Below are 25,494 nucleotides of genomic sequence, written 5' to 3' on the forward strand. Positions count from 1 at the left end.
GGGTAGTGGGTGATCAACAAGGCTAATTATTGTAGTGAGTTTATACCAAATTAAAGCCAGAACTGATGTAGTCGAGGTAGAGGACAGATCACAAAAGGTAAAAAATAAGAATTTGAGTCAGATGTAGACACCCATTGCAAAACTGATGCTGTGAAAGAAGAAAGAGAAATCGTGACCTTTTTAAAAAAAATTATTCTTTTATTTAAAAGAGAGCCAATTCAGAATATTTGTAGAGCCAGGGAAAGAATGTTAATAAACAGAAGTGATTTAAATCAGGCTTTTCCTATCAGAAATAAAAATGTTGATGACATTTTAAAAGTTGCTGTTGGGAATCCAAGTAAATATAGTACTGTTTTGTGAACTTGTTATATTGGAGGTGGTGTGAAATTAACATATATATGTATATGTGGAGAAGTTTGATATTTGATAGCTGATATTAAGGATTTATCTGCTTTAGACCTGTGTGCGGTTTACAGAGCAAATGTTCAAGTTCAAGAAAATGCTAAGATTGTATGAAAAATAATAGGAGGAAAAGGATGGCATAGTTTTAATATTGTGAAAATATATTTTCAAATTACATACTTATGGATTAATTCATAGGCAAGGCAAAAAGTTAGGGTGTATACCGGATTTTTACACAAATAACGCACACCTTCTGTGTTGCTTTGCTGACCAGCCCCCCCCACCCCCCCACCATGAGGCACCATCATAAGCGCTGCCGTACCAATCCTCTTCCACATGTTGCTGGGGAAAAAAAAATTATAGTACGCTTTTATGAAAATAGCTCATTGGGGGGAGGGCAAGACCAGCAAACAAATGCAGAAGGTGCGTGTTATTTGCATAAAAATACGGTACAGACCCTCATGAGACTACACTGCATTATACGATAATTCACGTGAGCAAAATAGAAATACTCAGTTTTTGAAGCCCTTGAACTCTTATGTTGGTCATGCTGTTGCCTAAAAAAGCCATAGCTTAATCCATCATAATTTGCTTTGCATGGTGTAAATGATTGAAACTGGGAAGCAAACGTGTGTTTAGCATAATGACACCTAGGTGAGAGGAAGGGAATTTCAAGGTCCCACTCTTTGGCACTGCTATGCATATGGAATACAGTAAATCAGTTCAACTCACCCCTGTTTTGCCCTGTCTGGATTGGCCGCACTTTTGTAAACACGGCCACAATTAGGAGATGGCATGGTGAATTAGAGCCCCAAACATAAATACAGTAATCATTTTTGACTCCCATGCCAGCCATTCATCTGATATGCAATCAACCCCAAATTTGAAAGTGTACAAACACAAAATTAAAAAGAAACTAAAGTCATAAAAAGAAAAAAAAACTAAAGTCACCTCTTAACCATGGGTCATACTTCCTAATCAGCAGATAATTTGTGTAATTGGTTTAATATTTAGTTTCCAAAATATTGGTTACTCTGGAATTTTTATAGAATACAGTCTGTTACAGCTACAATGATTTAAGTTTCTCTTGCTATTTAACAGGATATCACAGCGCTCTGATTACTTTTTATTCTAAAATTAAGCCTTTAAACATTTCTTCATGATGAACTTCCTAGTTATGTACAAACTGGAAGTTGGCTGTTTTGAGATAGTCTTTATTATAGGCTCTCGTACCTCCAGGGTAGAAAGGCAAGAATGAAAACATCAATTGGTCTTAGTTTAAATCTATATTATGCTCTAGTAATATGCAGTTTTTAGGCCTGTGCTTTGGGTATTATTGTATGAAATTTTTATTGAATTTGATTCTGCATTGATTCTTCTAATTTCAGCAGATATCTCAGGGGCTCAGTAAAGACTGCGTTTGTGGCCACTTTCAAGGCCCAGATTATTTTGCATATCATCTGTATTTAATCAGGGACTACAAATTTAAGCAAACTGCTCTAATCATATTTTGTAAATTCAGTTTGTTGTGATTATTTAAGAGGACATATCAGGACTGGTGGATTTAAATGTGGGTTAATTCTACTTTATGGCCGTTTGTCCATCTACATTTTCTAGTGGCGATGATTGAGGGAGAGTAGTGCCAACAAAAAAAATGACAGAATTTTTTTTTCTTTTTATTATTATTGTACTTTAGATGAAAGCTTACAGAACAAACTAGCTTCTCATTAAACAATTAATGTACACATTGTTTTGTGACATTGGTTACCAACCCCACGACATGTCAACACTCTCCCTTCTCAACCTTGTGTTCCCTATTACTGGCTTTCCTGTCCCCTCCTGCCTTCCTGGGCTGGTGTGCCCCTTTAGTCTCATTTTGTTTTATGGGCCTGTCTAATCTTTGGCCAAAGGCTGAACATCAGGAATGACTTCATTACTGAGCTGAAAGGGTATCCAGGGACCATACTCTCAGCGTTTCTCCAGACTCTGTCAGGCCAGTAAGTCTGGTCTTTTTTTTTTTTTTCTTGTGAGTTGGAATTTTGTTCTACATTTTTCTCCAGCTCTGTCAGGGATCCTCTAGTGTGATCCCTGTCAGAGTAGTCAGTAGTGGTTGTCGGGCACCATCTAGTTGTGCTGGGCTCAATCTGGTAGAGGCTGTGGTAGTTGTAGTGCATTAGTCCTTTGGACTAATCTTTCCTTGTGTCTTTGGTTTTCTTCATTCTCCCTTGCTCCCGACAGGATGAGACCAGTGGAGATGGTCTCTCACAAGCTTCTGAGACCCTAGAAGCTACTCACCAAAGTAGAATGTGGAACATTTTCTTTATAAACTGTGTTATGCCAGTTGAGCTAGATGTTCCCAAAAATTGGAGAATTTTTAAAAGATGGTTTTACTTACAGACTTTTACAGTTATAATCTCACTTATTGGATAATAGTGTTAAATGCATTTTACTGGGGTTTGACCAGACCACCTAAGAAATCTGTGTATTGTGAAAGCTCAATATAAAATAATTTGAATGATATATGCAGACTAATATGTATATTATAAGTAATATGTTTATACACAAGTTAGGTGGTCACTTAAAGAGCCCAGAATACCTCATGACTACTTAGAAACATAATGCTTGCAGTTTATAGGGCAATGGCAGACAACATCATTGTTGGGGAAATACAAAACTGTCAGTAACTAACTTTTGCTATATACTGTGATATTCTTGCTTATCTCCACTTATCATTTTTTTTAATATACTTAATTCTTTGCTTATAAAATAAACAGACTAGGAAGTTGTGTAAGAGTGCAGCATGAGACTTGAGTTTCAACTTTGGTGTGTGACCTCAGGCTGGGAATATAGATTTATGAGCTTAGTTTTCTCATTTGCAGAGTGGAATAATGATACCTACGTCACTGGTTGTGTGTGAGTACGTGAGAATGTCTAGTAGAACTCCTAAAAAAAAAAAAAAAAAATCCATCACCATCGAGTTGATTCCAACTCACGGCAACCCTATAGGACAGAATAGAACTGTCCCATAGGGTTTCCAAGGTGTGGCTGGTGATTCAAGCTGCTGACCTTTTGGTTAGCAGCCTGAGCTCTTAACGACTGTGCCACCGGGGCTCAGCATGGTACAAAGTTTACGGTAGGCTGTCACTTTTAAGAAAATATTTGTGTATTTGTAACTGCTGCATATTATGGAACATGGCTATGCCTCCTCCACCCCTCTAGGATTCTTTACTGTTTTTTTCCTCTCTACCGTGTTCAGGTTCTCCTTTTCAGTTGGCTCCTTCCGCCTAACATGTAGAATTTTGGCTTCCATTTTCTTTAAAAAGAAGAAAAAGAAAAACCAAATGACTTCTTTTACCCATCTAGCTATTCCAGTTATTTCTCTTCTTTCATAGACCAAAAAAAGAAAAAAACAAACCCATTGCCTTTGAGTTGATTCTAACTCATAAAAAAAAAAAAAAAACTCATAGTGACCCTATAAACCCAGTGCTGTCAACTTGATTCTGACTCATAGCGACCCTATAGGACAGAGTAGAGCTGCCCCATAGAGTTTCCAAGGAGCGCTTGGCAGATTTGAACTGCTGACCCTTTGGTTAGCAGCCATAGCCCTTAACCACTACGCCACCAGGGTTTCCAGTGACCCTATAGGACAGAGTAAAACTGCCCCGTAGAGTTTCCAAGGAGTGCCTGGTAGATTCAAACTGCTGACCTTTTTGTTAGCAGCCGTAGCACTTAATCACTATGCCACCAGGGTTTTCTTTCCTAGAAAGGCTTCTCAAACAAGTATTCTGTTCCAACATTCCCTATTTTATCACCACTTTGAAGCCTTGACCCTCTGCAGCCTGACCACTAGTTGACCTGTGTAATGGTCCTTTCTCAATTCTCACTCCTGGTCTTTATAGAAAATTTGACAGTGACTCCTTTTGGTTCTGATACGATCTTTTTACTACAGGTTTTCCTCTTATTTTACTGACTTTTGCTTCTGATTCCTTGATTCTTCCTTTTCTTCTTGCACCCATCTATAAAGTATGTCAGAGTCAGAATCCCCATACTCCTCTGTCTATATAGTTTTCCTTTTAGAAACCTCACCCACTTTTTCACCTGCAGCTTTCCCCTCTATATTTACGAAAATTAAATCCGTTTCTCTAAAGCCCACCCTCCCTCCTGAGCTGCTGTCTTATTTCTAGCTGCCTAAAATCAAAACCATGTTTTCCACCATACTTTTAGTCTCAAAATTTTTGTTATTCCCTTTATCTTCTGATAGCCAGTATCAACAGGTTTTGCCAGTCCTTCTTGTTAGCTCATCTATTCTTTCCCCTCCATTCCCTCAAAACCTCTTTGGCTTAGACTGTTTCTTTGCATGTGAACTATTGCAGTAGCATCAAGATTCTCTAGCTATTAGTTGTCTTCATTCCCAGGCATTTTGCACACCACTTGCAGATGAATTCTTAGGTGATACTACATTCTCTGCATGGCTCCTCTCATCAGAAATCTTCCAGAAGCTTTTCACTTTCCAAAGAAATCTCAAAACATCTATCGCCAGTCATCAAAGACATCTCACCTTCTGAGCTGCACATGTTTGCATGAACTCTTTCTTCCAACTGGGGTGCACATGTTTGCATGAACTCTTTCTTCCAACTGGGGTGCTCACATGTTCAGCTCATCTTCCCCACCTCTTTCTTTTTCCTCAAAGTTCTTTCCTCAGCTGCATACCTGGTTGCTTCTCTGTGCCTGTGCAAAAGCTGTATCTTTTGAGAACCAACCCAAATCGTACACCATTAGCTTGAAGTGATTTTTCTCTCCTCTGAATTCCAAATTCCGTTATCTCTTTATTATTTAGTTATCTACAGTCTTGTGACATCTCTTTTATTTGGAGATTGGGTGCTCTTAAACTTATATTGTTACAGTTTAATTTAACCTTTCCCACACTCTTGTAAATGTACCCAACTGAACTACAGTCTTCATTAAGGTCAGAGGCCCCAGCTTAGATTTCCTTAATAATTACCTAAGTTGGTTGGGAAGTGCATTGAACACAGTAGTGCTCAACATGTTTTAATCAGTTCTTTCCTATTTATCTTTTTTTCCTTTTTAATCATAGTAATTGTAGGGTGCTCTGTAAGCAACCAGACAATGATGTAGTGATCTGTATCAAATTAAAAAACAACCAGAATGACTGAACTAGATGTGCTTTGATTTGGCTATTTTGTTAATACAATAATAGCTCATACATGTTTTGTGTAGGCTAAACACTGTACTCTCATTGGCCTGTGCCACATGAAGCAGTGGAAAGAGAACGCAGGTGGCTGGAAGTGGGGCAGAGGAGGGAATGGTGAATTCGGACAAGTTTAAACAAGGTCAGTCAATTGTAGGAGGCTTGGTGCATTTTGGAAGTGCTGACGTGGTAGGCGCATTGCTGTTTGTCCAGTCCTATTGATAGGCTGGCGCATGATACCTCATATACTTCTTGCCAGTCTCCATAAGCACCTCTAGCCCTACAGATACTGATTGGTGTGTTTAGCAGCTTTTGGCCCTGAATGTCAACTTCTGAAATAAAATGTCTCTGCATAAGCTGCTAAGTGAGTTTCCAGCTCCTTTGCCTTGGATTTTTCCAAGCTTCTTGGCTGTCAGTATTGGCAGTGAAAACACTGCCTCCGTAGCTGTCTAAGGATGAGACTACTTTATGATTCAGTGCTGACTCCATCTCTTGGATACCATTTCCTTTGGTTTATATGGTGCCCACTTAAAGAAAAAAATAAATCAGCATTTAAAATATACATACATATATACACACATTGCTCTTAAACAAGTTATTTAAAATAATTAAAAACAATGGTTACATTTAATTACCAGATTGGGGCTTTTTCTGGCATTGAAAATTTTATTATAAGTGAAATGTAAGCTACATTTTCTCCTTTTAGCTGGATTATCATCTTTAGAGTCTAGTATGTCATTTTCATTATATCTGTAAACCAAATGATATAAAATTTTGTCCTAGTCCAAGGAAAAAATGGTACAGCCTAGTGAGCTGTAACACCTGCTCAAGAGAATGCTAAATTGTGAAATGCAGTTTGGGATGACAAAATGCCCATGTTACATACTTGAGCTTTACCCCTCTTTTTAGCCTAAATGAGGCATCTCAAAATTAATGCAGTCAGAGAGCAAAAGCTTTGGAAATAATTCCTTAAACTACTTTTTCTCATCAGAGTTCACCAGGTAAAGGCATTACCAGAGGGACTAAGAGAATAACTAGGAGTAAGAGTGTCTACCAACTCATGCAATTCCCTCAACTCAGTCCACACTAACGGCTAAATGAAAGCATTTCAGTTTCATGTATTAAAGGTCACAAACCTTAATGCGCCATATACTCAGCACTGAAGAAATATTATTTCAGACTTTTATATACGTGCAAAGTGAAGTTGAAAATTGAAGCAATTATCAGGGCATCTCAGGTCATAGCAGAAATTTGGAATCTGTATTACTAGGATAAATGTCAATTCCACAATACAGGTTATATTACACTGTAGAAAAAATCTGAATTTTCTCCCCCAAATTTCACCATAGCGTTAAATTTTATTAACCATTAAACATTTTGTTCTTCATCTTTTTTTCTGTCTTTTCTACAACTCTTCAACATTTTTTATTGATAATTCTGTATCCAATGTAGGCAAAAACCATGAAGGTGGAAGTGATAGTATCAATGAGTTTATTACTAAATGACAGAGTGTGTGTAAACAGATATATATTTGTAAACACATATAAAATGAATGTCACTAATAATATCAAAGATAATGCAAACATACATTAGTAAAAGCCAGAAAACAATTCCTAGAAGGTCTGTATTGCTTCTCTTCTTATCCTAACTAATAAATGGCATTTTAAATTCTTTCTATCTTGAAATAATGTTAGGATTTAGAGAAAAGCTGCAAAAATAGTATAGAGAATCCACATATATCCTTCACCCAACTCCACCTAATGTTAATATCTTACATAATCATTGAACAGTCATTCAAACCAGAAAATTATCATTGGCATAACTTTTTAACTAAGCTACGAAATTATTCAGATTTTACCAATTTTTCCACCAATGCCCACTATTCTTCCATTAATTTCTTCAGAAGTGAGGGACATGAAGGGCACTTCTACCTTGGCCCCCTAACTCAGGATGTTTCCTGCTCCCAGACAGTTCTGGACATGAGCCGATGAAGTCCAAAAAACCCAGCTCCCGTGGGGCCAAAGCTTTCCTTAGACCCAGACCATATCACTTGTCATTTACCTTCTCTTCCACTTTATTCTTTGCCATACACAAAGATTTTGTTTTTCCATCTTAATTGTCAATAATACTTGAAGATTATTGAAAGAGCAAATCCTAGGAAAAATAGAAAGGCTTTTACAAGTTCTCATCACTTCCATTGTATGCATGGAGTAGAATTTAATAATTTGTCATTTTTAATCTAGTTTGTACCAGACATAAGGTCTGGAACTGAGAATATAGTCATGAGTTAAATAGTTTCTCCTTTTCACCAGAATCATACCTGTATATAATTAAATCCTGAAAAGTACTATGCAGGACAAACACAGGGAATAATGAAAGTATGTAATATAAAGACATGATCTGGCTTGGTGAGTCAGTTAAAGTGCAGTGATAGTTGAGCTGAGAGCTGCAGAATGAGTAAGAGTTTACTAGGTGAAGGTCCTGGCAGCCTGGTACCAAAAAAAACAAAACCAAACCCACTGCCGTCGAGTCAATTCTAACTCATAGCAACCCTATAGGACAGAGTAGAGCTGCCCCATAGAGTTTCCAAGGAGCGCCTGGTGGATTTGAACTGCCGACCTCTTGGTTAGCAGCTGTAGCACTTAACCGCTACACCACCAGGGTTTCCGGCAGCCTGGTAAGAGAGTTTAAATAGAAAGAATAACACTTGCAAAGGCACTGAGCTGAGACACAAAAACTGAAAGGAAGCCAGGGTAACTGGATCACAGAAAGCAAGAGGAATATTGTTGGAAAATGAAGCTAGAGAGGCAGGCAGGAGCCAGATAATAGGCTTTTTTTTTCCCCCTCTACTTAATTGAAGTTTTACTGTAGGAAAAAGGATACAAATGAACAGACCCATAATACAAGGTCTGGGAGGGTTCCCAGCACAAAGCTTTCATGTCCCAAACAAAGGGCTACCTTCGTGTGCATCGATGTCTTTCACCAGCCAGGAAACCCATAGAGTTTCCATGTCCAAAGAAGCCCATAGAGCTTCTGTGTCCAAAGTCTTTATTAGTTTTATTATGTAGTCATGAATGATTGGCTTAGCCCACCTCCCTTGAGGTCAGTTGACCGATAATAAGCTTTTAAGCCATGTTGAGATTTGAGTGTATTTCATGAGCATTGGGAAGCCACTAAAGGGACAAGGTAATGAAAAAAAAAGAAAAAGTTTGTTTTTTAAGAGTATCACTATGGCTGCAGTGAGAAAAATGGATTGTTGTTGTTGTTAGGTGCCATCATGTTGATTCTGACTCATAGTGACCCAAAGTGACAGAGTAGAACTGCCAGGGTTTTCTAGGCTGTGATCTTTATGGGGGGATTTTCACAGGTCATTTCTCCTCTGGAGCCACTGGGTGGGTTCAACTGCCAACCTTTGGGTTAGCAGACAAGCTCAAAACATTTGTGCCACCCAGATGTCTAAGACATTCATAATGGTCATGTAATCACCGGCTTGAGAAAAAGTTAAGAATAAGCAGGGCCCACTTAATTTAAACACTGGATCCACTCTCATGTTTTTAAGTGTAGGATTATATATATTAAAATAAAAACATCCAAATTAACATAAATAATCATGAAAACTTGTGTTCAGTACAGTTATGTGTAAGAAAGAAGCAATACCAACAGTTATTTTTCAATTATCTTCCATGTGGCTCTGCATCAAGAAAATTCTGGTATTTAATAATAAGTGGAATTATTCCTAGATTAGTATTTTCTTCTACAAGTGTAGTAAACTGAGCTATTTAAGTATATATTAATATTCAACAATTTGAACTACTTATGAATAAATGTATGAGCTAATAATTTTACGACATAAGGTAGGAAAAAATTGAACTTGGAAAGAGAAAAATAGTATTTGTACATAACAATTACTAATCTCTATATACAATTTCCAATCTTACTAGATTACTAATGACCTACAAGAAAAAATTTATTATTCCATGAAAGAATAGTTTATTCTGACTTTTCTCAGCATTAAGCAGTCTCTCTAACATGTAGGATATGACAGAAAGAAAGAACTCAATATTACTCTAAGGTTTTGGGCCTGAGCACCTGGGTGAATAATACTATCATTTTTGAGATTGGCATGATATGAAAAAGAACACTTTTTTCTGGAAATGTTGAGATTGAGAACTGTGAGTCTAGCATTCAGAGAAAATTGAGGGCTGGAGATAGAAATTTGGGAGTGATTATTATGTAAATGATGTATAAGACCTTTAGACAGGATAGTAACACCAAGAGAGTGAGGGTAACTATATAAGAGAATATTGCAGCTGGGAAGTGAATTTAAACAGGGAAGAGAAAAGGTCATATGAAGGTGACCCTGAGCCACACCGACATTTAGAGTTCAAAAGAGTAAGAGGAGGAGGTTCAAGCAGAGGACAAAGAGGAGAAAAGGAAAACCAGAGAACATCAGTGATGCTGAGTAAAGGAAGCTGTTTCAAGGATGGTGTGATCAGTTATGTCAGTTCCGTTGAGAATTTGAGGACAATGAGGACTGAGAATTAACCATTAGATTTGAAAACATGGAGGCTATTGATGACCGTGTAAAGAATAGTTTTTTCAGGGGGTGGAGCCACAAACTGGATTGGCTTAAGTTCTAGAGAAAATGGGAAGTGAGGAAGTGGATATAGGTAGGACTAATTTCTACCATCTAAAATTTCTACGTGTGGTACATTATGATTAAAATGTTGTTAGGTGTTGCCAAGTTGGTTCCCACTCACAGCAACCCATGTACAACAGAGGCAAACACTGCCTGGTCCTGCACCATCCTCACAATCATTGCTATGTTTGAGCTCATTTTTGTAGCCACTGTGTCAATCCATCTCATTAAGGGTCTTCCTCTTTTTCTATGACCCTCCAGTTTACCAAGCATGATGTCATTCTCCAGGGAGTGGTCCCTCCTGATAACATGTCCAAAGTACATAAGACAAAATCTTGCCATCCTTGCTTCTAAGGAGCATTCTGGCTTTATTTTTTTCCAAGACAGATATGTTCCTTCTTCTGGGTATTCAATATTCTTTGCCAACACCATAATTCATATGCATCAATTCTTCAGTCTACTGGAAACTAGCACTAATGTTGAGAAATTTGCATAAACAATTGAAGGGTGAACAAAATATATTACTATGGCTGTATTTCTTGTAAGCATCTGCATGCTTATTATTGAGGTCACTGCCGATTCTAAGCCAGAAAAACCAGTGGTTTCACTTTGCATCCACTTACATTACAGAATCTTCAATTGGGCTTAAATAATTGCTGGACCTCCCAATTAAGCCCCCGGTACTATTTCATTCATTTACATCTTCTGAGGTAGGGTGGAAGGTGTGTGTGTGTGTGTGTGTGTGTGTGTGTGTAAATATTGGATGGTAATTAGGAGTAGGACAAATCCTGTAATGTTCAAATTCTGACTTGGCTGTTCACTAGCTGTGTGACCCTACCTAACTCTTCAAAGCTTGCTTTCTCAAAGATAAAATGCAGATGATAATGATATGAGGATCAAATCAGATGATGTATGTAAAGTACATATGGTACCTAAAAAAAAAAAAAAACCACCATACTCCTTGCCGTCAAGTCGATTCTGACTTATATAGACCCTATAGCAGTAGAACTGCCCCATAGGGTTCAAGGAGCTGTTGGTGATTTTGAACTGCCAAGCTTTTAGTTAACAGCCAATCTCTTAACCACTGCACCACCAGGGCTCCAAGTAAAGCCAAACCAAGCCCATTGCCATCAGATTGATTCTTACTCATGGTAATCCTGTGTGTTATAGAGTAGAACTACTCCATAGGGTTTTCTTGGCTGTAATCTTTGTGGAAGCAGATTGCCAGGCCTTTCTTTCATGGTGCCCTTGGGAGGGTTTAAACCACCAACCTGTAGGTTAGCAGTTGAGCACAAACTATTTATAGTAAACAAACAAACAAAAAAAAGTCAAGTCGATTCTGACTCATAGCGACCCTATAGGACAGAGTAGAACTGCCCCCATAGAGTTTCCAAGGAGACCCTGGTGGATTCAAACTGCTGACCTTTTGGTTAGCAGCCATAGCACTTAACCACTACACCACCAGGTATATAGTAAGGGCTCAGTAAATGGGGGTGATTTTTGTATTGCTGTGATGACTGTCTTGTTCTTGAATGGGGCATAGGTGAATACCATATAATTTAGTAACTAGAAGCTAGGTCTTCCAAAAAAGAACAGGAAAATGAGATGCCAGAGGGTAAGCCATACCTTGTAAACCACAGTATTTGTTTAATATTACTCTATGTTTGTTTATTTCTGTTATATTCTCACCTTTAAAGGTAAAGCCATATAAGCATAGTAGTTAAGACAGCAGGCTCTGTAGAGCACATTTGTAACCTCAGTCCCCTGGATTTTGCTGAACATTCCAGTTCCATCTTCCCATTCTTTCTATTCTAGTCATCACTGTTCATGGTAAAAACTAACATGTACTGAATGCTTCCTGGGTGCCAAGCACTATTCTATGCACTTTACAACTATTAAGTCATTTAACTCTCACAGTGCTAGGAGGTAGGTACCATTATTATGTACCTCCATGTGTATAGATGAAGGAACTGAGACACCAAAAAAAAAAAAAAAAAAAAACCCATTGCCATCGAGTTGATTCTGACTCATAGCCACCCTATAGGATAGAGTAGAACTGCACCATAGAGTTTCCAAGGAGCGCCTGGTAGATTTGAACTGCCAGCCTTTTTCTTAGCAGCTGTAGCTCTTAACCACTATACCACCAGGGTTTCCAAACTGAGACACCAAACCAAAAACCAAACCCACTGCTGTCAATTCCGACTCATAGCAACCCTATAGGACAGAGTAGAACTGCCCCAGAGAGTTTCCAAGGAGCACCTGGTGAATTTGAACTGCCGACCTCTTGGTTAGTAGCCATAGCACTTAACCACTACGCCACCAGGATTTCCGAACTGAGACACAGCGAGGTTAAAATAACTTGCCCTAGAATGACACAGCTGGTAAATGGTAGAGTTGGGATTGAATCCCAGGCAGGCTGGCTACACAGTTTACACTCTTAAATACTTCATCCTAATTTCAATGGAGGTTGTAAGATTGGAGTTAAACTGTCACAGCTTTCCTGTGGTGCAGTTAGTAAAAAAAAAAAGTGCAGTCAGTATCCCAGCGACCCTATAGGACAGAGTAGAACTGCCCCATAGGGTTTCTAAGGAGTGGCTGGTGGATTCAAACTGCCAACCTTTTGGGTAGCAGCTGAGTTCTAAACCACTGCACCACCAGGACTCCAGGAATTCATTAATGCTCAATAATGTGAGCTGGGCATCTGGGTTTCACATCCCACCGCCAGCCACCAGGCATTAAAGATTTTTAGGTAGGTTCTGGAAAACAGTGATCACATAATCTTGATTAGCTATAATGTTAATCATTAAAATACAGTGTTTGAGGGTCAGGTTTTTGGGTACTTATACCCAAAGGAGGAAGAGTTTTTGTATTAAGATGTCTAAAATATTCTTAAATGCTTAGCAAGAAAGCTAAATTAAGCGCTGCATTGGGTAAAATTATAAACATGCTGCCTGGTTCAGATGACTAAGTGTATATAAATAGAACAGTTGGTATACATGGCCTTAATGATATAGCTTTTTTTTTTCCTATGTAATGTAAATCACCAAATGTGAACCTACCCATCTGACATAAACTGGCAGTCTCAGAAGAGCACATTGTAAGATTCAATACGTGTTTCACAACAACCAAGATTGCCCTTTTCTTCAGCACGGTGATTTTTTTCCCCCTTTCCATATCCAGCGGTTAGTTCTAAGGCCTGAAACCCTTAGTTACAGAACAAAGTGGCTAAGCAGTAAACGAGCCTGTATGAGGGTAAGAGAAGAATAATGAACGTTCCCTGCAAGCTTCCTGCCTAGATGCAGGTGCAGGAATCAGGAGGTCATGAATAATGCATGACATGAGATGAGGTGGTGCTTTCCCCGACTGGGGTTTGACTTTGCTACCTGCCTGGCTGCAAGAAGTACAGGAAGCTGTATGTGGAAACAAGAAAGGCGATGTTAAAAAGGGTCACAATTTAAAGACTGAGCTCACAAAGACACTGCATATCTTTATGAAGAAGTAAAGACTTTTTGGTGGCTGGAATGCAAAACAAGTTTGATTTGGAAATAAAGTATTACTCAGTAATCTTTGAAGACTGCTAAACCATTATAGAAATTATCTTCTTATAGTATTTGATGTATGGATCAATTAAATTTTGTTAAAAGATACAAATACCTGGTGAATATGGTAATAATAGCTTAAACAGGCCCATTTTTCTCCACCCATGAATCCAGTGATCGGCGTTTGCTAGTGTGTAACTGTCAAAAAGAGAACACTTGATCGTCAAACTCCACCTGGTGGAAATATCGTGATGAATAGAAACCCAGTTTCACTCTACTTCTGGGTCAAGGAGGGGGCAGTGAAAGAAGTAGCTATTTAAAGGTCGTAGAGTGAGTTAAAGAAGAAATGTGAGTATTTGAGGCTGGTTAGTCCTTAAAATCTTATTTAGGCAGTAGGACTCTGACACCCCAGCAGGGGTGTAGGAAAGGGTCAGGAGGGTTTCCTGCATTTTCGCTTAGGTCAGAAGGAGAAATATTTTTGGCTCAGATGTCTACCTCGAGGATTATATTTCAAGCATACAGACAGAAAGAAGGAGAAAAAGAATAGAAGAAAAGAAAAAAATGAGTCTGGCTACCTTTTGTATAATACGTTTGCCTTTTCATTGCATCTTTTCTCTCTCTCCCCAATTTGGGATACTGGAATATGAGCTGGCTTTCGTTTCTAGCTCAGTCTGTCATTTCCGCTAGGCCCCAGCTTGGCCAGATGCCAAGACCAACAGGTGATCCTTGTAGCTGCAAAACAGCAGGAAGTGGGCCGTGCTTGAATGAGACAGTTCACCAGAGGGGCTGTCTGGCCTCTCTCCATCTTTCTGCATAATTAACACCCCCTCCCCCATGCCGAGCAGAAAATCTGTGCTGAGCGGCTCAGCTGCAGCAGCCATTGAGAAGCGCTGTGAGGAAAAGAATGTTAATAAGGGACGTTGGAAGAAATAAGCCTTCAGAGTGCAAAGTGCGCTGTAGCTCTGGATTTACAGAAAGGCTGAGGTTGGCCCTTCTGAGGACCTGGAACTGTATTATCTGTTTTGAAATGATTTTCACTTGCTAATTGGTGGCACAGTGGTTAGGTGTTCTGCTGCTAACCAAAAGGTCAGCAGTTGGAATACACCAGCTGCTTCTTGGAAACTCTATGGGGCAGCTCTACTCTGTCCTATAGGGTTGCTATGAGTCTGAATCAACTCGATGGCAGTGGGTTTGGATTTTTGTTTTGTTTTGAATGGCTATAGGGACTGGGGTTTTAATGAACCTTGGAGCAGTTGGTTCTAATTTGTCATTAAGCCTGGTTTAAAATCCCTTTCTTTTTCTTGTCAGTAAGATGTCTGAGGCATAAAGAATAAAGATAACACAAGCTAGATGACTGCCTAGATCTCATAAATCCTACTAAGGTAGACCAAAGCAGAAAGTTGGCAGCGAGGACGCAGGAGGCAGGGCATGCTGTTTTGCCAGGTAGCAACCACGAAGAGGTGGAGGTTCAACAGCTAGCCCCTGAGTGGAAGATATCAGCAGTTAAAAAAGCAGTTATGGAAACCTTAAATTATTTCCAGTGGATGATTCCAAGCTTGGAAGCTTGTATAACAGTTCGTTCTTCACTTCTCCAAATGATCTAGTTGAAGTTTTGAATCAGCTTCACTTTTCTCAAAGCCCAGCTCTAGAGAATCACTTCCAGAAGGCCTTTCTGTTCAGAAATACTTGCTCACCCTTCCTTCCTCTCAACTCTCACATTTCTATTTCTGTGCAGTTAGATAAAGCTATCTTGCTTCCTAGCATTTTAAGTCTAGGGGTTGCTGAGTGAGTATGCATTTAGACTGTCTCTTTGTGCCCCTTAGCACTGCCCACCCTGATGGAGCTAGTCCTGAAGAGGGCTCATGGAAGGTCGGCACCACACCTTATGTAACTCTTAACCACCCTCGTACCTAACAAAAATTAAGTATTCAGTACCTTTCTGTTGGAAAGTGTGAATCAATCAATCAATAAAAAATGGTGGTCCTGCCTTTGGGGGTGTTCACAAAGAACATTGTGGAAAATACACGTTACCTTAAGAGTGATAAAGAAGAAAAGATGGACTGTAGGTTTGCAGGCAGAGAAATTTAATTGTATCCATTTACTAAAGGTGATCGATTTCAGGGGGGGTTTATATCAAGGAAATCTAAAAGAGATTGATTTATAAACTGGAGGCCATTGTTTTTTTCATTTGCAATTGGGAATATGCTTTACCAGTGACTGGATTCCTCTCATCTGCCTACAGGGTACATCAGTCCCCAGTATCGAGGGTCCGTGGAAACCGAATGAATAATCAGAAGTTTGCTTGGTGAGTGTACAGTCTAAGTTGTGAATATTAGAAAGTCTTAGGGGGAATTTTAATAGGGCAGTGTTAAAACTAAGAAAATTATTCTTGTTTTTCTATAGTGAATACATTTCTTATCTGGAATGTACACCCTTCTTTTCCCTGGGACAGTTCTGGATAAATACCGATAGAGTCGCTTTCCAGCCAAAACTCCTCTCTCTTGAGAAACTGAATGCAGGAGTTTTTCCTAAGAGAGATGCATTATTTTCTGGAATTATCAGCTATTCATTGCATTTTTAGAAAATGTTCTTTTTATTGAAGATTCTGTAGGCTTTTTAGTGCAATCTATTTTTTTATACAATAGCCCAGATTTTTCTCAAATATCACTCCCAATTTCTCATTAAGATTTTCACAGTTAATAACTAATCTGTTATATTAATTTTGTTGATTACTACTTAGATACTTTCTTTAGGAGTCGAAATCAACTCCATGGCAACAGGTTTGGTTTGGGGGGGGTGTGTGTGTGTGTGTGTGTGTGTGTGTGTGTGTGTGTGTGTGTTTTAAATAGCCTTAAGTATCCAGGGTTTTTGTTTGTTTCTAATTTGGGCAGTACTAAAACCTTCCTTAACTGACTCTGGTCCTTAACTGACTCTGGTTCTTATTTTAAAAATTAAGAATAACCTAAATAGTTTTTTCAGCCACAAAATTTTGACTGTTGATTCTTTGAAAAGACAACTAAGAGGAAAAATAAAATTTTCATGTTCACTGTTAGATAAATTAATGTATTCTCAAATCCTTATTTGCTTATATTCATTCCACAAATACAACTTTTTGACATGTAATGTATCTGCAAAAAGAAGAGGAAGAAAAAATGAGACTGTCCATTGCATTACTTGAGAGATGAATGAAAATTCATTCTCCATTTTTCTTCATTGAATTGCACTTAAATGGGATTTTGATTAAAAACTTTTTTTTTTTTAAGTATGGAAAGATGATTGTCACAGATTGAGCTTCCAAATTAATTTCATACCTATAAGTCAGGATTATTTTTAGATACAAAATAATGATACTTTGAATAGTGCCAAATCAGCTCACCTCCCTTCCTCCATTAAATCTAATTAACCCTCACAATAGCTTGGAGATGTTGTGAAATATTATGCTTTTCTTCTTCACAGAGGGGGAAGGGAACACAGAGAAGGTAACCATTTGCTTACACACTGCCTCCGAACTGGGCAGTGCTCGTGGTTTCTCACAATCACTAATGCATATTGTTCCCTGTCAGACCTGGAAAGCTGAAAGCATAATGATGCTGATGGTCATCATGTGAAAGAAAGGAGAAAATCAGGCTCATTCCTTGACTACATGGACTGTTTATTCCTTCTCAGCACAAGGCACACTGTGCCAAAGAATCTTCATTACATACAGAGAATATGAAACACTCAAGTGAACAACGGAAGCTAATGGATAGAGTATGGAGTTGTTCGTGTTCCTACAGCCTCTTTCTCAGTGGCTTAATGGTGAAACACTGAGCAAATAACAAATTCTCTTTTCTCCACTTTTCCTTTATGGAGGATTAGAGTAAGGATATCTTGTTTCTCCATAATTCATAGCACATTATTTGGTTAGTAAGTATAAACCATTTTTATCTCCAGAGAAGAAATCTATGAAAACAAAAAGGATTTTACTACTAGCCTTGAGATGATTCAGATTTTATTTATTCAGCCACATTTATTTATAGTTCTAGTGTAAAAAGCACTAGATTAGAAAGATAAATACAACATGGTTTCTGTCCTCGGGGGCTCACTGTCTTGAGGGGAGATGTGTGTGTGGCTATACACACACAAAAATAATACTGTATATCACACACATATAAAATAATGTCACATAAACACATATAATATATAATGCAGTGTGGATACTGATCTAAAGAGATATATTTATAGTATAATGTTCAGAAGGAGGACTTATCAACTGTATTTAATCCCAGTTTGAGGTGGGTAGGTAAGGAAGGGAACTGTCAGGATACCCGTCCCAGGGAAGAAGGGTTTGTGTACAGATCTAGAATTAGTAGGAGACCATTAACTGAAGCGTTGAGATAATACTTTCCTTATAGACTGACCTGGAGATATTTCTAAATTAACTTCAGTAAGAGCATACGTGGATTTAATATGTGTACTTTATTTGGTCATGAGTTAGCTAAAATTTCTATAATGTATATTAACGTGAATCTTAAGGCTGGTGTGTGAAATTACGGTAAATCACATACCTAGGAATAATTCCAGTGAGTTACCTAGCATCTGTATCTGGTAAAGCGATAACCACTTATTTTTTCGTGCATTGGCCTTGAAAATTTAGAAAGTGCAGATAATCATGCTAGCAATAGAGAAAGAAAAGTGGTTGTTGCTTTCTCAAAAAATAGAAGCTTAGGATAATTTGTAAAATTAGATACCAAGTTCAATACTAGCTTGGCTCTCTGACTTCAGTTAGATCCACAAACATTATACATGATTATTAGAAGAGTGATTTTGTAAAGTTGGGTTAACAAGTACCCCAATCAGTTAAAGTAAAATTTGTTCAGGTGAGGTATTTAACCTCAGCAAAAGATAAAAAGACTTGAGTTTATACCATTAAGTTATGTATAGGAAATAAATGACGCTTGTAGGGTTTAGTGGGTTGGCAGGCTGTGAACATCAGCAGTTGTGGTAGAGCTACCAAACCAGTCTTTATTGTTGAATAAAGAAGACTTAAAACTATTCAGTAGCATTTTTCTTGGAATAATGTTAAAATGAGGAGAGGCTTCAGCTGGCCCTACTCATGTGGAAGTTTTTCCTCTGTTGTCAGGTGCCATCAAGTCAATTCTGACTCATAGCAACCCTATGTACAACAGAACAAAACACTGCCCAGTCCTGCACCATCCGCACAATCATTGCTATGTTTGAGGCCATTGTTACAGCCACTGTGTCAATCCATCTGGTTGAGGGTCTTCCTGTTTTTTGTTAACCCTCTACATAACCAAGTAGGACGTCCTTCTGCAGTGAGTGGTCTCCACTGATAACATGTCCAAAGTATGTGAGACAAAGTCTCACTCTTCTCACTTCTAAGGAACATTCTGGCTGTACTTCTTCCAAGACAGATTTGTTCATTCTTCTGGCAGTCCATGGGTATGTTCAGTGTTCTTTGCCACAAGCATAATTCAGAGGCATCAGTTCTTCTTCAGTCTTCTTCATATCCAGCTTTCGCATACATATGAGGTGATTAAAAATACATTGGATTGGGTCAACCACACCTTCTTCTTCAAAATAACATCTTCGCTTTTTAACAGTTTGAAGAGGTCTTTTGCAACAAATTTGTCCAATGCAAATATACACTGTTTGATTTTTTTGACTGCTGCTTCCATGGGTGTTGATTGTGGATCCAAGTAAAACGAAATCCTTGACAACTTCAGTATTTTCTCCATTTATCTTGTTACCAATTGGTCTAGTTGTGAGGATTTTTGTTTTATTTATGTTGAATTGTAATCCATACTGAAATGAAGGCTGTGGTCTTTGATCTTTATCAGTAAGTGCTTTAACTCCTCTTCACTTTCAGCAGGAAATCCTGGTGTTTTGGTGGTTAAGTGCTATGGCTGCTAACCAAAAGGCCAGCAGTTGGAATCCACCAGGTGCCCCTTGGAAACTCTATGGGGCAGTTCTACTCTGTCCTGTAGGGTCGCTCTGAGTCGGAATCAACTCGATGACAATGGGTTTGGTTGTTTTTCTTACTTTCAGCAAGCAAGATTGTGTCATCTGCATAACACAGGTTGTTACTGAGCCTTCCTCCAACCCTGATGCTGTGTTCTTCTTCATATAGTTCAACTCCTCAGATTATCTGATCAACATACAGATTGAATAAGTATGGTGAGAGGATACAACCATGACATACAGCTTGTTAATGACTTGAATATAAAGACAGACCTTTGTTCTTCAGAGATCCTTTTGCTTGAAGCCATTAAATTCTGGTATCAGATCCCCAGAGTGACCATTCCCAAGTCATCTTCTTGGCTGTTTTATTCCCAAATATATAATAGAAATCTAGATACTGTGTTTTGGCATGTATGTATAGGTTGGGGCAAGACAGGGACAGGTTTGGTGAGGAGTATCTGCAAATTGAATATTGTAGTTGATTTAAAGTTTCAGAAATTTCTAGGATCAGTGGAGTATTTTGAAGACATACATATTAGTATATGATCATCTTGAACTTTTCACCCTTTCTTCTCCCCTCTCCACTACTCCCTCCAACCTTCTCCATTCTTAAAGTTTTAAAGGACTTGGACATATGTTGTTGTTATAGTTTGATGATGTGGTGGTTGTTCTGTACCCTCAAAACATCTGTTTAGGGCTGTTACATAACAATGGCAGTGGGTGTCATATAATATAAACTTTATGAATTATTTCCATGATGACATAGAAAGTAAAACATTAATAGGAATTGTCCTCAGCAAACTAGAATAATTTCTCTTCTTTAACCAGTTGCAAGCTGCCACAGCCCATCTCTAATTGTGGTTTATTTCTTACTAACATGCCTGAGATTTAAGGTAGCCATATACGCAATATACACAAAGGAGCCCTGGTGACATAGTGGTTAAGAGCACGGCTACTAACTAAAAGGTTGGCAGTTTGGATCCACGAGCCACTCCTTGGAAACCCTATGGGGCAATTCTCCTGTGTCCTGTAAGGTCTCTAAGGGTCAGAATCAACTAGACAGCTGTGGGTTGGGGGGGGGTTTATGCACACAAAAGGTACGGTGGGTAAGAGCTCGGCTACTAAATGAAAGGCTGACAGTTCAAATCCACCAGCTGCTCCTTGGAAACCCCATAAGGTCACTGTGAGTCGGAATTAACAGCAACAGGGCTTTACAAGATATACACAGAAATGATCCCATTTTAATAGCGTGTCTGTGCAGATTTTGCATTCTGGTCCTGAATCACATGTCGCATTTGGATATGGAAATTTTCTATTTTACACATTTCTGTGGAGGGCAGAAATAGCCTTTTCACACTTTAATGTTTTATTGTTGGGTATGCAGTGCTCAGTGTGCTTAAATATTTTTATGCGTGTCGTTGTAAATGTTAGACATGACTTTGTGCATATTTTTGAGACATGTAAGCAGTAGGGTTTTTGTTATACAAATAAGAACATTCCTTCTTATTTAAACAGTTTTAATCTCTCAGAATTCTGACATGGGACCAACCCAGACTGTGCATTTAAGGAGGGACAGCATTTCTAATTGTAGAAGTCATCCGTTTCAAAGCTGTAAAGGAAGCCTAAGGATTATCAAGGTTAATTTAACCTCCTTGTTTTATAGAAGTGGAAGCCCAAAGACAAAAAAGGTTATGTGTCAGAGGTGGGCATAAACTCAGGTCCCTGGACACCTGTCCGATAGTTTTTCTACTGCATGGCACGTACCTACCAATGTGTAGAGCACGAGAAATATGACGGATTTAATAAGATAGATGTTTAATTCTTTAAAAGCTAAGCAGAAGGCTTTTGTCTGGGAAATTCTTGTTGGATTTGATGATATGGGGAGAGAGAAAGGAGCGATAGGATAGGCCTAATGAAGACATTGCTGCCCACACCAATATGTGGCCATTACTCCCTGCCAAAATGTTTGCTCATCACCTGGCAGATCCTTGCACACTCATTATTTATAGATAATATTGATTGCGTTGTTTTAATTATCAGAGCATGCCGCTGTCCTGCTTCTTGACTTACAGGTAATTATGATATTATATGTGAACTTTAATATGTAAGCTTCCGATTACCAGAACATTTGACATTGATATATATATATATTTTTAATCTGTATGAGTTATTAAAGTATACAGCTTGGCAAGTAACAAGTAACAGGAGGTTGTCTTTAGGTTTTGTTTGGAAACATGCTCTCTCTGATGTTTGACAACAAGCAGTTCAGAAAACAGGCTGTAGTTGATGTCATCAAGAACTGGTTTGCATGTTCTCTGTGTACATACCGAATTCCAGTGCAAAGAAGTGCCTCCAGGGTGTCGCTGCATTTTAAATCCCTCCAAATTAAAATTGTTTTATTATTATTATAATGTAGTGTCTTCTATTAAACTCTTTAATTACTTCAGCCACTTCCTCAAATTAGCTTACTGACAATTACGTATACTTCACATTTGAGTAAAATCTTTCAAATTGACCTTATTGAAGACCTTTGGTCTAATTTTCTTAAATTCTCTATTACCCAGAATTTCAGCAAGAAAGCTCCATAATAAAAGTGTTTTCACATTCCTATTAGCATCAACTGATTCTGGCTCTAGTGTTGCTTCAGTCGCAATAAAGATGATTGGAGGGAAAAGTTGAAAGAGATTGTCTTCTGTAATTATTTCCTTGATTATTGGAGAACGAGGGCTGTTTAAGATCGTGCTCAGCCACAGGGTCATCACTTCTGTGGGATGTTCTTCTGTTAAGAGTCCATGAGTGTTTTGTTTTACCAGCCAACTGCTTAGATCCATATTAGTTCCTTACTGAAAATCTGGTACTTGAACCTATAGGGCACATCAGTGTACTTTTTGTTGATTTCTTGGCATCTTCCCAGCACTATAGCCAGCTGTGGTGAAATAAAGTATCTGTGTTATAGTGACTAATTTTAGCGTGAATGAGAGATACTGGTTCCGTATTCAAAGTGACTTGTTTGTAATTTCATGATTTGTAGCATATTTTTCATATAATTGCTACTTTTGTAGCTAAGGATATTTTAAACTCACACAGTTGGGAATAATGGGTGACTCTAGGAAAGCTACTTAAATTTCAGATTGGTATAGTGTTTTAAATTGTGTGGTGTGTGTTATTCTCCCACACAAGGAATCCCTGGTTGGCGCAAATGGTTTTAAGCACTAGACTACTAGCCAATAGGTTGATGGTTTGAACCCATCCGGGGCATCTTAGAAGACAGGCCTGGCAGTCTGCTTCCAGAAGGTCACAGCCTTGAAAACCCTGTGGAGCACAGTTCTACTCTGACACACAGAGGGTCACCATGAGTTGGAATTGACTTGATGACAATTAACAATTCCATTGCAATCCCCTCCTTACTAAACTTGCTCAGATGTGGCACTTTAAATAATGTCCATGTTGTGATGAAATGTGAAGGGCATGAGGATGTGTGGTCATTAAATATGCCTTCTTCCGTTTTTTCCAAACAACACCCAAATCATATGAGACACTCAGAAAGCTGTTTCTCTGGATTAATGGTGCTAATAAATAATGCAGGGAGAAAAAAGAAAAAACAATATGGAAAAATATATAACTGTGATAACACTGGAAATCTTGGTGACGAAAAGGTCAGCAGTTCAAAGCCAGCAGGAGCTCCTTGGAAATTGTAGGGCAGCTCTACTCTGTCCTATAGGGCCGCTATGAGTCGGAATTGACTCGATGGCAATGAATACAATAACACCAGTACAAGTTATGTTGTAATTAACACATCAAATTAAAATGAAGAAATCTTATTTTATATGTATCTAGAAAAGCCAGATTCTTTCTTAGTCTTTGATAGTATTTTTCAGTGGATATATTTGGGCTAAAATATTGACTATCAATGATAAACTAGAACTGTCTTCTTAATGTATCTTTGAAAAAAATACTAAGATTGGGACACAATCAAAAATCTTAATATATTTGCAAATACGCTAAGTCTACTGCTCAGAATAATAAATCTTTAGGCGATTCCCCTGCAAGAATGTTTAGTGTGCCTGTAATTTTGCTATGGTTTTCATCTGTCAGTCATAGTGACAATAATCATCTTTCTAGCCACTGAGATTTCCCCAAATACACATGGACAATGAGCTGGCAATTTTAAAATCAAATATATTCTCATTTGTAATTTTTAACTGTCCACTAGATTTTTATAAAGTTTATTAATAATTTCATTAAAGTTGAATATTTATTACATTCTTGATGTGGCACTAGATTATCTAAGGTAGGTCCAATATGCTCATACTTAATATATTTCTTTTAATCAGTTTTAAGAGAGCAATGGATACTGCATGGTATATTTATCAAAAAATTTTGAGCCGACTCAGTATCAATGTCCAGTCCATTCCAGTTCACGGTGACTCCATGTGATGGAGTAGAACTGCTCCAAAGGGTTTTCTTGGTTGTAATCCTTACGGAAGTAGATCATCAGGCCTTTCTAAGGTGGCATGGTTGGGTGTATTTGAACTGCCAACCTTAAAATTAGCAGCCAAGTACAAACCATTTGTGCCTCCCAGGGGCTCCACAGCTAGTAAGTGCCCACAGGGCAGAGAACCCTACTGAAATCCACTGTCTACTTGTAGCTATTGTCTCTAAGTTTTCATTCAGATTAGTCCCCTTTATCTAGTGACATTTTTTTGTTGGAAGTAATGGAAAGTAACTTGCCTGACCAACTTAAACAAATGGTAATTTATTTGAAGGACGTGAGGTAGGTCATGGAGTTCAAGGAAAAGCAGAGGAACAGAGCCTCAGGTAACACATGAACCAGGGTTGCACACAGGTCCAGGAGCAGCATTTAATGCACACCTTTTTTTTTTTTTTTCCAGGTATAGGGCCCAAATCAGCTCCAGGTATTAGCTGTTCAAAGGGAGGGCAGGGTGACTTGGTGCACAGTCCTGCCAAAACCACATGTAATGAAGATGGGTTAGTTTTCTAAAGGAAAATGGTGCCAAATAATGATGGGAAGAGCATCAGGCACACTGAAAAACAGTTGCCACTAATCCTTGGAATGCTAGCATCATCAATTTCCCCAGCTGTGCAGTGAACTAGAAGCTGTCATTGAATTATGAACTTTAATGTTGTTCTTCTGTGGCCATTATTTCTTATCATATTTTAGATGGTAAAGGTACTTAATCAGTAGTAAATAAAATAAGTGATTTCTTTCAGGCCTCACTCTTGGTTATTGAATAGAGCATAGGAAGAATATTTAGTCAAAGTAGACCCCATTCTCCTTGAAATTTATAGGTTGATCCTAATCACCTCCAACCATTAATTTCGCCAGAGATTCTACTTTGAATTACATATTTAAAGTTTCAGCATTCAAGACCAAGCATATATACTTACTGTGAAAAGATTTGTGAAAAAGGCAGGAAACAGAGGAACCTCCAGTGAAATGTGAAAGTTTGTGTCTACAAGCTTGGGTTCTAGTATAAGTTTATCACATACTAATTTAATCTTTATGCTTCCTACTCTTTAATATTTCTATTAAATAAATAAATGAATGTTGTCTGACCCAACTATTCAAGTTAGTCTTGTAAAGAGTGGAAAAGAGATAATATTCCTCATAGTATTATCTGGAAAGAAAATACTTCATAAATCCTAGGTATTAGCTCACAATCACATTTTACCTTTACCTAAAAGGAGTCTCTTTATTAGCCCCTAAATGATCCATTCACACA

General features: G+C 38.2%; 1 protein-coding gene across 12 annotated transcripts in view; it reads left to right on the forward strand.

Moving 5' to 3' along the window:
- KLF12 (KLF transcription factor 12) overlaps positions 1 to 25,494 on the forward strand; it is a 502,486-nt gene that overhangs the window by 397,538 nt on the left and 79,454 nt on the right. For all 12 annotated transcript variants that reach the window (XM_064270037.1, XM_064270039.1, XM_010589411.3 and 9 more), the window contains one exon: positions 16,032 to 16,094. In XM_064270037.1, the coding sequence (XP_064126107.1) occupies positions 16,032 to 16,094 (63 nt within the window). The remainder of the gene's footprint in view (positions 1 to 16,031; positions 16,095 to 25,494) is intronic.

This window comes from Loxodonta africana, chromosome 17, assembly GCF_030014295.1.
Source record: "Loxodonta africana isolate mLoxAfr1 chromosome 17, mLoxAfr1.hap2, whole genome shotgun sequence".
NCBI classification, from domain to species: Eukaryota; Metazoa; Chordata; class Mammalia; order Proboscidea; family Elephantidae; genus Loxodonta; species Loxodonta africana.